The following is a 14,456-nucleotide window of genomic DNA, read 5'->3' as shown; positions in this document are numbered from 1 at the left end:
CTAATTTCCTACACCTTCTTTAGTATGTATGGATTACACTTCTGAAGTTTCAGGCATCCAGACCAACTGTGCCCTACTCATTGCTACCTTCAGACCCTGGCAATGTTGTCTCCATTCTCTGGCATGACCCACTACTAACCTATCTTCACTCCCTCATTTCTGAATCTTCCCTTAGCTCTCATAGCCAGAATTAACCAGTCTTCTCCCTGGTATTCTCCGCGGTAAGTTGTGTCTGTCTTAACACTTGGAATGTTGCTGAGCAATTGCTTTTTTGCTCTCTGTTTTATCTAACAGAGGGCCAGGGCTATAACTTATTCATCTTTTCATCTTCTAAAGAACCTAATATAAGACCTAATTGAGATCCAATAAAAATGTACTACATGCATGAAAGAACGCATGAATCAGTGATCGGATGGATGGGTTAAATAACTCTTAAATAATTGATAAATAACAGTATAGTATTAAGGTCTTTTTCCTTCAGGATCTTCTGGGCCCTGCTGATTCAGGGGTTGCTCATGCGTTGCATCCGGTGGCAGTTCACTTATTTCCCTCTTCCGCGCATGTTCTCAGGGTTTAGCTTGCAATCACTGCCATGTTGGAAAGTAAGCAATAAAGGGGACCTAATATACTACTTCTTCTAGAAGCATTTGCACAGACATCGTGAGAATCCCTTATTGAAGAATTTCAGACTGATATGGATGTATTTTGAGGTGATGAGTGGGTTCTTTAAATCATCCCACATAGATGGTTCTCTAAATAGACTAATACCAGGATGTTGTAGAAATGAAATTAAAAATTCCACTTTCTGATTATTTCAGAGCTTGCAGTAAAAGCAAAGTAAAAGTGTAAGAGAAATGGTAATGATTACATGGAAGTGTTCCGCGTGAAATTTGAATCTTTTGAAAATTTACTTTAGGAAATTTCATAAAAATGGATGGAGAGATTTTATCTGAAATATTTCACTATAAAAATATTTCATTTATTTCTACCCATTTGAATTCCATTCTGTTTAGATATTTAACATTTGATAGTTTTAAGAAGGACCAAATGGCTTGAAGTAACAACTTTCCACAAATTCATAACAGCTCTTCATCTGGTCACTGAGCTGAGAGCTGAGTCGGAGCCTGCAGATTCCCTTCAATATTGGGTTTCATTCCCTCCATCTTGTGCAGGCCGCTCTCAGAGAAAACAGCCAAGAAAAACAACCCAAGCACAAACGGCTGCAAATTGACTTGCAAATGTACAAATTCAGACCAAAAAGTGAAACAGGAAATCTTCTTTGAAGGGTAATTATCATAATTTATAATGGGCAAATCTAAACTCTTTCCAATATTTCTCTAAACTTTCCAGTGACTTCATTGCCCATGATTGGGAAGTTTTGTCTCTTCCTTTTAATGTGTATTTTGAGAACCTGCACAGCTCCTCAAACGTGGGCAGTTATCTCCATGACCTATAACTCTGAAACTAAATTATACTCCTCTCCAGTTAGCACAAATTAATGTTAAGTCTGGTAAAATAATTTGATTACCAAAAAAAAAAAAAAAAAAAAAAAGAATCAAAACAGCCAAGATATGACTGGGATAGGCTAGGTACTAGGGAATTTGTATTCTAAAAGTTCCTATAATTGCAAATGTTAGCTTAGTTTTTCATTAAAAAAATGAAATTATGAACTCTAAAAGATCTTTATTAACTCCAAAATAACAAAGGAAATGAAACCTTTGATGAACATAGTTCAATTCAGGATACTGTAATCTAATACCAAAAAATTAAGTAAAAATGTATCAATTATGAGTTAATTTGCTACACAAGAAAGAAATTAAATGATTGGGAAAAAGGAACACTTAAAGCCACCACTTTGAAGCCTAGATTACCCAAACTGACTGTTTCCATTGACAGATTAAATTATGTTGCAACATTAACATTTCATGAGAAACCTTATAAGCGAACACTTTAGAAAATTATGATTGCTGAACTGAATAACAGGCATAAAACATATAAAACAACTCACCCAGCCCCATATGGCTATTCTTTTTTCATCAATGAAACCCATTTCTATGAATTTTCTAAAATAAAAGAAACAAATTTTTAGAATTTTAAGTGTGTACACATGACATTTACTTCATTACACAAGCATATTTAATCCAAAGATTTAATAGAAACGCTTCATTTTCTTTGTTTAAACACATGCATAATAATGCTGCACTTACAAATAATTAAAAGAATATGATCATGTTTTCTGCAAAGCATAAAAAGGATCCTTTAAGGCTCTACTGTACATCTATTGAGTCGTACTTTCGGGGCTGAAAGTCTACTATCCTAATTGCGGGAGTGAGTTACTCGACTCAGAGAGGTCAAGACCTAGTCTTACAGTAACACAAGAAATACTAGCACCATAACTAGGACCAAATATCCAAATCCTCAGATTTTGGAAAAAAAGATTTGCATTGTTGTTGCCTTAAATTTTATCAATGTTAAATGCTTAGATGTTAATGATAATGGCCATCTCATTTTCGGTAGCTTTCATCTGCAAAAAAATATCCATCCCTCTCCCATTCCATACTTAGGAACCCTCGGTTTGTCACAGCATGGATATGTATCTTTTAGGATATGGTCATAATTCGTTTGCGTTTCATCACAGAAGAGCCATCGTTTGAAAACTATTTTGAAAATAAATGTCTTCTTAGGAGTAAGAGACCGTGCTGAAGGACAACTTTTAAATAAAAGTCATGGGAAGCCTTCAGAAATATAACTTTGCAAAGTCGGTGCGAAAATGGGAATATTTTAGGCAAATTTATCCCATGCCCCCTTGAGGATTGGTGTTCTAGAGCAATTGTGGTTTATTTGGGGGATGGTTTGATAAGAACTCCAGGAACTCTCAGAGAAGCAGGAGCAGTGGAAGAAAATAGCAAACTGGATGAGCCATTGCAGAGACCCGGATGCAACAGTAATGGGAAGGCGAGGAGAACGAAGTGGCACACGCAGCGCCAGAAAAAGACCATTTTTTTTTTGTTCCCTATAGTTATGTTAATGTCCTTTGTCATTTTTCTCTGGAAGTAAGATGTAGTGGTTTCATTAGTTGAATAATGGAGTTTCTTAAGGGGATTTCACAGCAACCATTTTGCTCGTTGCATTGATTCAACATGCACGTTTCCAATGCACAGAGGAGTTGGGCAAATGCCCGGGACAAACAGATGGGAAGAAGCCCCGTCAGTCACAGCTTACCCTACACCGATTCTGAGGGACACTGAGGAGTCTACGGGGAAGAAATGCAGCAGCAAACGGGAAGTTGCTACCTGTGTGGATGCTGTTCATGATAAAACAGAGAAAATGTGCAGCAAACTGTGGCATTTCGGCAATTCTTCCACAAACTTCACAAACCAAATGAAAGAAGAGAAGGTTCGCTCTCTTTGTTAAAAAAAAAAAAAAAAAAAAAAAAAAAAAAAAATCTTGCCACTCGTGCTGGAAGACGGTTCTGAGCCATAAAATCAATTTCGATTTTATGATCTCCCAGAAGCTAGCAATCATATTGCCTTGCATCTGGGGTAAAAGCAAATAGCAGGTGATACATGGGAGCAGGAAATTCTTAACAGCTCCCTTCCTCGGTTTATTCCGAAAGGATGACATTTACAGGAAATGATAGTGCAATAGTTAACATGGAAATGAAACATTAACACTTAATGTGGCAGGACTAGGTTAAAGGTTAGCTAGATAACCCGAGCACTTTAAGGCCACCAAAGCTCTATAAAATTTACCTCCAAATTCTGAAGCGCTTCCAAAAAGAGTTATCAGAAATACTGTTGATGATGTGGTTAAATGAAGAAAAATGTTAGGAACAAATGAAAAGGCATTTTGGAGGCTAAACTGAACTTCACAACTTTTCTCTCATAAAAATGATCCTATTCCAAAGGTCAATTTGGAACCCTAGGGATCAATTATTATCCTATTTTGGAAATGTTCTTGTTGATGCCAGGTATAACAGTATGATAGATTTTTCTCACCACTAACCTTCAAGTTATATAAAAATTTTAAATTGTGGGAATGCCAAAAGTGCCAAATATACCCCAAATTAGTAGAACTGATCCTATAACTAACGAAGTTTTGTGGGACCTATGTAAGTACCATTTGCAGAGAAGTCTGGGGAAAGCAGGTCTCAGTTTTGTGTGTGCTTTGACCTCACAAACATCTCCTTGGAAGCATTCTGTTTTGTGTAGTCAAAGTAGTGAGCTTGTGTGGCTTTTTTTTTTTTTTTAACACTGCTTTGCTTTGTTTAAATCTATTGAGTCTAGCATTTACTGTCATTTCCAAATAGGTACACATGATTTTCTTTTGGTATGTAAAAAATTTAGCCAGATTGCATTTTATTTAGTTTTTATTTTTTAAAATATAATTTATTGTCAAACTGTCTAACATACAGTGTGTATAGTGTGCTCTTGGTTTTGGGGGTAGATTCCTGTGGTTCATCGCTTACATACAACACCCAGTGCTCATCCCAACAAGTGCCCTCCTCAATGCCCATCACCCATTTTCCCCTCTCTTCCACTGCCCTCCCCCTATCAACCCTCAGTTTGTTCTCTGTATTTAAGAGTTTGCCCAGATTGCATTCTATATGAGATTGAAGGGGATAAATTTCATTCTTTCGTGGGAAGGTAATTTGAGGGCTACCATAAAGGGATTACAATCCCAATTCCCATGTCAGACATTCAGTGTCTGATTCCCAAAACACTTCTTGGCAGACATGCGGTTGAATTATTCCCAGGATCATCATTATAAATCTATCCTTTTTAGCTTTTGTTTTCTAAAAGCATCCGGTTCCAAGTCTTCCCTTTCACTTTTGCAGAATGGCGCTTTCAAGCAAAGCCAGACCAGCCTCAACTGGCATCTCCACTGTTGCATACGTGCTGTGCACGGGCCACACAGCCTCCCCTTGTTCACTAGGGTGTTTAGTAAAAGTTCCATCTAATGGCAATGCTGTCCCTTCAGAGTGCCAGGGGTTTATCCATTTTACAAAGATTGTAAGTGCACTGAAAGTAGAGATTATAAAAATTGCACAGTTTTATACAGAGTGGATTGCAATGGCATACATTAATATTTGATCTGTTGTTGAATGGCTGAGCAAATGAGTGAACATATGCCTGCTCTATAGCAGGAAGACTTTCTTTAGATTCCATCCTAAAAATGGCTCAGAGAAGGTAAAGGTAGCCAATAACTGCCTCTGGTCTATCTTCAATTCTAAATGCCAAAGACATTTATATTATTGTGAAAATTGGTACAATTTGTGGCTTCATGTCCTATATATTGAACAGCAGAAATAACAATTTTAGCTAAGGCCTGTACATGGAATTCAGGTTTAGATTTTCATTCCATCCAAGAAACACGATAAGAAGCTATCTGCTCTGTTTCTTGAGGTATTCTTAAATACAAATGCTGCAATTTTGGTGGTAAATAAGTGCAAAAAACATAATGATGCACTTTGTTGTTATTGGTAGATTGGGATGATGAGCTGCTTCTGTTAAGTTTGGTTTTCAACCAATGCCAGAACAAACCACTGTTTAGCGCTACGAACTTTGGAAAAGATGTAACTGAATTACGAATGAGGTATAATCTACATCTGTCTTTTGATGTGGTCCCAGGGTTGCGTATCCTTGGTGTTTATTGCGTGGTTTAAATAAAAATAGATGTGACCTGCAGTGCCGAGAAAAATAATAATAATCCTTAAAGAATTAGGTCTATAATACTGACAATGGTGTTCATATTTCCACAATGGTGTTCATATGTGAGAAACTGATCTCGTGGTGGATTTTTCTTTGAGCTATCTCTTCTGTGTCTCTCCATCGGGCAGAAGATTATCCTAAATAGGTTAACAGCAGACAGGCCAAATAATCTGGATTAGCAAGAAAGATGGAGCCTCCTAGAAATGAGGTGTGAATGACACCTAGAGATTTCATAGTGTTATTTAATAATCTACTTATTCGTTTGTCAGATTTTATTCAAATAGACTGTTTTTAATTGAATATTTTGTGTTATAGAAGTGTGTGTATATTACTGTTCACAGAATGGAAGGAAAATTTGAAAACATATGGGTTATGATTACTTTTCTATTTTTAAAAATAATTACTTGTGAGTCTAAACTCTTCTGCTTTGATTAGAGACAAAAACACAGAAAAGTGTTGTCTGGGCCCACCTCCTTGCTGTTAAATACAATCTTCATTGTGTATGCTATATTGAAATCAGTAACTATCAGTGACATTAAGATGATAAAAGGAATGTGCTAATGAATTTTCTAAATTGCTCTTTGTTGTGCAACAATGTCTGACCTTAAGCCGTTACACACACATATATATCCACGACTAAGGGTGCAATTGGCCTGTGTTGGCTTTTACATTTATAAACTACTGTTCTCTGACTTCACATACTCACAACATAATAACAGAAACCCAACAACTATAGAGAAATATCCTGAAGCATCCTGCACAGTGTTTCCAAATAAACAGCAATTTTGATGCCTACATTCTATTTGTTTCAGAAAAGATGATGGAGACGCAAATTATGGTTGAGAATGTGGTTGGGAAGGACTCAGATTATGGGTCTGCCTTCCCCATGAATGTTTTCATAATATAATTTGTATTACATAAAGTGCATGTTTTGTCAAATGAAAACAGGAAAACACTTTCATGCTAACACAGCTAAACTTCACAGCTAGCTTAATTACAAAAGAATGCTTAGTATCTATAAGTGTAGGGTGTTGAGGAAATCTTGAGACATTTCTAAATCTATGAGATAGAATCCACAATGCTTGAGCAAATTCAGATGTTTGGTTTCCTATAGACCATCCCTAGTTACACAATTTTTTTTTTCTAGTTGTGAGCCATGTGAATCAACGAAAGGATATCAGAACGACTGAAACACTGAGAGTATTTGTCATTTATCACTATAAATCTTGTTTCTACACATTTATTAGCTCTTGTCTATCATTATTTTTTTTCTCATATTGGGCAAAAATATCTCTTTAAGATTAATGTTAACTTGAGAGGAAGTTAGGAAAACAGACAAAAAGAATTAAATCATCAAAGATGGAGAAACCCGACAGTGATTGCATGACTTTTGTTGCACGCCAGTTTCTGTTTGAATGAGGTGCTCACCTGACAGCTGTGATCTGGTCCTCAACTTCATAAACACCCAGCTTTCGATACACTGCATACAGGAGTTTGTCACCTTGGAAGGCTGTTCCTCGGCCATCCACCAAGGCAATGACTATCCCTTCCTTACTTGCAAGATAAGAAATCCAACTAATAGCGAATACAGACCTTACGCTCTGACTACAAGGACCACCATACCTAAAGGAAAAAAAAAAAAAAAGAACCTTGGATTCCTTTGTAAAACTCAACTTCTCATCGTAGCTAAGAATTGCCTTTAGTATTTCCAGTACATTTGTATGATAAAATTTCAATAACAGTGGCATTAGAACTGGCTCAAAATCAAGAGAGGACCAGGCTTTTCCCAGAGGTTTGCTACAAGGAAGTTGTTTTGGGACACAGCCTCTCCTATTCCCCAAAACGGATACATCTAGGGTTGGCATTTCAAGGAATATGTGTGGGTTTTTCGTCATTTCTGCCACCTGCCACTTGCTAAAAGCAGGCATAAGATATACTAAAAAAAATGCATGGTGTTTTAAGCAAATTGTGTGTAGGTCAGCACTGATTTTGGGTGTGATTCCACTAAATGTATTCCATTCCCTTATTTCATTTCTAACTCACTTACATAAGACATTAAGATGATTTACAATATTTTTTGGCTGCAATTTCTCTATCTCAAAGGTATTCTGACACATTCGGCAATTTGCCATACAAAGGAAATTCAAGACAGCAAATGCAAGCCAGTCCATCTAAAATCCCCAAACTTCCTCATTCTATTTTAAATAGCCATATTTTATTTACTCTGATTAGTTGAGGAATATATAAAAACAGCATCAATAGGAACTGTTACCAAGGAGAATGGTTCATTCTATCTCATAAATGTGTATTTAATTTAACATATTTTCAGTAAATAGTTTTTACACCAAAGAAAATATTACATACACTTGAATTAGCAAGGGATACTTCTTTGATCTGTCAAATTGAGGAGGAAGAATCATCTTGTACCATAAAGCTTGGGAAAAAAAAGAAAAATCTTTATTCCACTATATGTCATTATTTATTTTCTTTAATTACAATATGACATAAAATAAATTTATAACTAGTAAATTGTAAAGAATCGAGCATATGTTTTAAGCTGATTTTTACTGTGTATTTTTGTCAAATTTATAAATTACTAGAAATCTTGAGTTATTGTTTATCTAGAAGCACACGTACTAAAATTAAAATCAGATAAACTTTTAAAAAATATCAGGGTTGAAGCGGAGCTATAGAGAAGTATCAGATCAACTCTATTTACAAACACATTAAAGACATTCTGTGAAACTCTATTATAGTAGTAAGATTGCTTGAATTAAGTTATTTTAATATTGTAGTGTTTGGACTATAATATTTAGCCTGTAATTTTTTTTTAAAAGCAAGATAAGTGTTCAGCTTCATATTTGTAAATGAGAAATTTTTATGAAATCTTACTAATTTCATCCACTTCAAGTTTCTTAATTTCTTCTTTAGGCAGCTGGATATTTTTCAAAGCATTTTCCAATTCCTTGTTTTCTTCCAGGATTTTAATTTCTTAAAAAATAAAATGCTCATTTTTAATTAATAGCATTAACACAAGAAAATTCCTTTCTTAAAATTCCTTTGGTTTTAATATGGGTAAAACTGAAACTGTATAAGGAACTGTGTAGCAAGTTTCATATTGCCAAGCATATTTTTAACCCAGCCTTTAAAGCAGGTATGAGTTTATGAGGACATCAGTCATTGTCTCCTGTACTGATCCTTATGGCATCGCAACACATTTTGAGCAGAACCACAGAGACAGTAACGTTTATTCCCCATATTTTCCCATCTCCAACTTTTCTAACGTGAAATTATGTATGATCTGAGAAGGTGACTTTTTTATCACCTAAGGAAAAAAAAAGAAATAAAATCTATATTGCTGAAATCTCAATTAAAATAATTGATTATGTAGTTACAAAGTTTGTTTTTAAAATTTTCAATGTGTAAAATCAAGTATTAGTTCTGTGATTTTTTAAAATATATGTTTATTTTTAATCTTTTCCTGCTCTGCTTAAGTAATACACGATATTCTTCCTTTTTTTGTAATTGAACTATTGCACATTATATTCCTTCAGATCATTTCCCTCAAGGTGGTTACATACCTTAGTAAAATAACAATATATAACACTATGCTCTCTTTCTGTCTTTCACCTTAAAAGATCTTCTTAAAAACTGCTGTTTATATGTGAAATTAATTACGTTTCACACTTTAATCTTTGAAACTGAACAATCCATTGATCTCCTGAGGCTGTAGTTTGGTGATCTATGCAAATGGGTTTCTAGCAATAGAGGGTTTTTTGCAAGTTTTATTTTGAACTGGAATTGATACTGGCTATCTTCTAGAGAAAAGTTAGACTTTCATATGGCATGTGGAATTTGTAGATTTATTTTTTAAAAGAAGGTCTGGATGACTTCTGAGATATGGCAGGTTTTACAAAAGACATCCTGTGAACTTCTTGTTTTTGTGCCTTTTTAAAAAGTGGTCCTTGAAGATAGGGAACTGGAGGAGTACTTGTAACTACACTAAGTTTGCCAAACCACTTCCCTTGTAACTCTCAGTTTTCATATACTCATGGCATTTTGTTCCAACATGTTATATTTAATCTTAGAACAAGTATAGATGTTTTGGTATGAGTTGTATAAGATACATAATAAATTTCATTTTAACTTTGGATAATCCATCAGGAAAGAGATACTTGTGGCATCTTAAAAGCTAAAACTAGAAAAAACCCCAAAAAACAAAAAACAAATACACAATTCTAAGTACAATGGAGCCAATTCTTCATTCTCTTTGTGTGGGTTCTGTGTGTGGAGCTATTATGGATAAAGGGAATCCTGTGTGGAGTCACAGAGTGTGTTATAATTGCTTATTATTTCTTTTTATATTTTAGTTATTATTATATTTATTATTTGCTTATTTATTTTTATCATTTTACCAACAGGTACTGGAAGATCATACCCAAGTGTTGGCAGGTTGGTTAGACTTTCACTTCTCCATTTGGCTAGCTGTTGAACTTACTGATTCAAGACTTATTGAATGCCAAATTTAATTTATAAGCTTATTAATGCTCTATAGTGCAGAGAAGCATTTGTACATACGGTAACTTGGCAATTTTGCCCACCCCTTGGAGCAAAACGGGATTTCATAGGACTGTGGCTGGGGGATGCCGACTGGGCTTCTCTATGTGGCTTTGCATTAAAAGCCAATAGTGTGGGAGGAGTGCTGCAGTCTAGACTGTACCTTTCAAACTTATTTCACTCATCATTGTATACGCAGTACCTAGTACATGATAGGTACGTAGGATGTGCTCTGTATTTTTTGTGGACTATTCATTATGATGAAATAAAAAAAGAAAAAGGATGGACCATGCAAGAAACTTTTGTTTCAATTGCATTAACTACTATATGTTGCTCATTAATTAAATTATGTGAGGAATCTGTGGAAAAGCTGATAAACGGGGTCATTCAATCAGTTGGGTAACCTGCTGTGCCCGAAGCAACTAAGCCTCAACTGGGGTACGTCAAGGGCCAACTCTTCTGGGTTTTTAAAGCACATGGTTGAGGTACTATGTTATTTTCAAATGGCCCGACCCCACTTTGCAGATAAAATGAAGCCATTGTACTGTTTTCTGCAACGTCTACAAACTTGCGTACATTATATGAAATTGTACTAAATCACATTAGTAATTTCTTCATTCTTGCTCAGCACAATGCCAGGGATGAATCTCTGCACCTGTCTCTGGACTCCATCCATTTTCCCAACTCCTTGGGGACTCCCCTCCTTTATGTCTTCAACCCTTTTGGTCTCTTCATTTCTTCCATCAGCATTTAACCACGCTCAAATGTTTATTATCTTTCAAAAACAAAATTGAACTTCTATCAACTGCTTCCAGCCATCATCCACCCCCCTCTTCCTCCTCTCCTCAGTCAGACCTATTGAAAATACTGTCTTTTTATCTACCTCCTCTGCAGGCCTAAACTTGCTTTATTCTGGCTGCCACCTGCACTGTTCTCTGAAAGTGCTCCGACCAAGACAATGCTAATTCCCTCTTGCTAAATTCATTGATTTAGAGCAGGTCTCACTTCAGTCTCTGCAGCACTTGACATAGGTGGGCACTCCCTCTTTGCCCTCTTTGCCCTCCTCCCTGCCTTCTTTGATACCATATCCGCAAGGTTGTCCTCCTTCTGGTCCCTCTGTGTCTCCTTTACAGGGTCATTTTCCTCTTCCCATTTCTCATGTTGGTATTCTGCACAGTTTTATTCTAGGCTCACTTTCTACTACCTCCGCCCACCCTCATTTTTCCTACTCTGCAGTCTCATCCACTTCCATGGCCTCAGTAACCATATATTTCGTAAAGTAATGACTTCGTGTTCCTCCTCTTCAGTCCAAACTGATCCCGTGATGTCCAGATTCAAAACTTTGCCACTCCAGTCAGCTCCACTGGCATATCGTCGCAGTGCCTCAAGCTCAACGTTAAAAATAAAACTCATCATCTCCACAAAAATATTCTCTCTGTTGTGAACCCCTCTTCCAGTAAAAAAACATCAATATCAATCCACTTGACCAAGCCAGACATCCAAGCAGAATTAATACCTCCTTCATATTTGTGGGTTTCCAGTTTGACGTATCTATCCTTATGAGACATTTCCAAACCCCTGAAACCCAGATGCGGTGCCCTGCTTATGTGCTTTCATGTTCTATTTCCCGTATCTGAATTCTCTACCCCACAGTATTGTCCATTCACATGTCTGCCTTCCCCATTGATCTATAATTTCCTTGAGGAAAGGAAATCTACCTAATCTAATCCAGTCATGTCTAATCCAGTATCTGTTCATTTTTAAGATCTAGTATCCAGCACAGTGCCTGGATTAATGTGATAGGTGCTTAATAAATATATGTTGAATAAAGATTTCTGGCATGAAATGCAATGGAAAATGGGTAAAAACAAAACAAAAGAAAACAAAAGCTACAAATGAGTAGAAGACACAGCATCAATTCTAAACAGCAGCTCCAAGACGTATCTGGGAATTTATTAAAGATACAAATTCTCTAGCCCAGTCAAAGAGGTACTGAACTGGAATTTCTGGGGCGCGCCTGAAAGCTCAGGCCTTTATGATAAATATCTCTGGAGAATTTCATTGCTAGGCAAGTTTGCATAACTATGCTCTAAAAAAATTTGTGTTCTGTAAGAGAGTTAGAAAACATATAAATACATATGACAAATGAAAATGACATGAACACTGCGCCTGCTTTGTAAGTATTGGGAGAAGTAGTAACACTTTTGTATGCAGTACAGAAATCGATACCTGGCAGGAAGAGGAGAAGGATAATAAGAGAGTGGAAATTCATGCCCTGAGAAAAGGGAAGCTGACCGGTAACAGCCATGATAAAATGGAAATCATACATTTATGGGAATTTCCATTAAAGCAAAAGATTACAGGTTTGAATGTAGTATTGCTTTAAAATGTCTCTTACTCGGGGCGCCTGGGTGGCTCAGTCGGTTAAGCTGCCGACTTCAGCTCAGGTCATGACCTCGCGGTCCGTGAGGGCTGTGAGTCCGAGCCCCCCGCGTCGGGCTCTGTGCTGACAGCTCAGAGCCTGGAGCCTGTTTCGGATTCTGTGTCTCCGTCTCTCTGACCCTCCCCTGTTCATGCTCTGTCTCTCTCTGTCTCAGAAATAAATAAATGTTAAAAAAAAAATAAAAAAAAAAAATGTCTCTTACTCAAGGTTGAGTTGAGCCATATTGAGAAATACAATCACTTATTCTTAAAAGTATTTCATTATTAGCCACAAGGTTAAAAAAAAAACAAAACTTCAAAATGAAACTAAATTCACAGCCTGTCCTGTCCAGAGCTCCTGAATTGACTCTGTTTTTCCTCATTACCATATTTTCACCTATTATACTTGAGCCATTGTGCTGGCAGCCAAACTAATCCCAAAACAGTCTCCTGACTTGTCATCAAAGCTGTTCAGGGATCAAGATCACAGGCACAAGTGCTCAAGTCCCTCATTGTCCCTTGTCTCCATCAACTTCGACCTAAAATGTCCTTTAATAGTAAATCAGAAGACAACGGGGAATTGCTGGGAGAGCACGGGGCAGTGACACACTTGGATAACTCTGCCGAGGGCAAAGACAGTCATCTTTGGTCTGTGAACCCTTTTTAACCTATATCATAAATACAGGATGGAGGAGGACGATCTTGATCATAGTTGAAGATGGGAAAAGCCTCTGAATTTCAGGGCTTTCATACGTAGCAACACTGTGATGTAGCTGTTAAAACAAAAAGCCAGCGTGATAGTCACCCTCTGCTTTGAACTGGACTTATATCTGGAATTTGTCTCCAGTTTGGGATGTTACAAAAAAAGCAGGAATTCTGATTTGGGAGGGAGGTTGTGCTAAATATCCTAACTGTCCTTCTAGTGCTAAGCTGCTGTGTTTTTTAGGGGGTCGATTGGGGAAGACAGTATGAATCCCTGTGATAACAACCCATCCGTGTTATGCCAGGTTCTTACTGCAAATAATTGTTAAATTTCATAGGGTCCAGTTTGACTCAAAGAATACCCAAATCTACGTAACAATAGGCTTTATGATAACAAGACTCCATCACAGTCCCCGTGTTGGTGTGAGGAAACTGTCTTGCTTCCTCTAGTGTGATGTCACCGACAGTTCAGGGTTTCTTTAGACAGCAGCATGCAAGAGAGCGTACCTTGATCCGTGCGACCGTCATGAAGGGTGGAAATGGGGAGGCCTGGGCCTGTGCACAGGATAAAAACAAACACATGCTTTAGCTTTTAAATAAACCCTGGGTTTCCAATAAGAACTGCTGGTCATCTTTGTGGTTAATGTCAGGCTCAACTTCATCTTTTAATTCTACAGCTATTTTTTTTTCCCCAGAGAGAAGAAAACATCACCTTGTAAGTTAAGTTTAACCTACACAAGAGATCAGAGCCCAAAGATGAGATGTGAGAGAAGAGTCACGGTGCGCTTCACCAGGAGGGATCCTGAATAGTTCAGGATCTAGTTACAGAAATGGACCCCAGGAACTCCTGTGGCAAATGGCCTTCTGAGAAGACACCATGCTGTATGAGCTACATTAGCTATGTCTCTATTATCCAATAGCCTTCACCAGTACCCAGATAATACTTTCAGTCTGGCTTCTTGGTTCAATGGTCAGTAGAACTCAACATCTTTTTTCTATGTAATTAATAAATGAAGAAATAAATTTATCTAGAATCTGTTGCCTGTTCAAATGTGTTGTGGCAGG

The 14,456-nt window shown here is 36.9% G+C and overlaps 1 protein-coding gene across 1 annotated transcript in view; it reads right to left on the bottom strand.

The window, feature by feature from the left end:
- FAP (fibroblast activation protein alpha) overlaps positions 1–14,456 on the bottom strand; it is a 73,661-nt gene that overhangs the window by 9,884 nt on the left and 49,321 nt on the right. Inside the window, 5 exon segments of the mRNA XM_049615588.1 lie at positions 2,009–2,063; positions 7,140–7,334; positions 8,076–8,145; positions 8,604–8,702; positions 13,899–13,946. Coding sequence (XP_049471545.1) covers positions 2,009–2,063; positions 7,140–7,334; positions 8,076–8,145; positions 8,604–8,702; positions 13,899–13,946 — 467 coding nt within the window.

Source organism: Panthera uncia, assembly GCF_023721935.1.
Source record: "Panthera uncia isolate 11264 chromosome C1 unlocalized genomic scaffold, Puncia_PCG_1.0 HiC_scaffold_3, whole genome shotgun sequence".
NCBI lineage: Eukaryota > Metazoa > Chordata > Mammalia > Carnivora > Felidae > Panthera > Panthera uncia.
The sequence above is the reverse complement of the archived record's forward strand: the minus strand, read 5'-3'. Positions and strand labels throughout refer to the sequence as shown.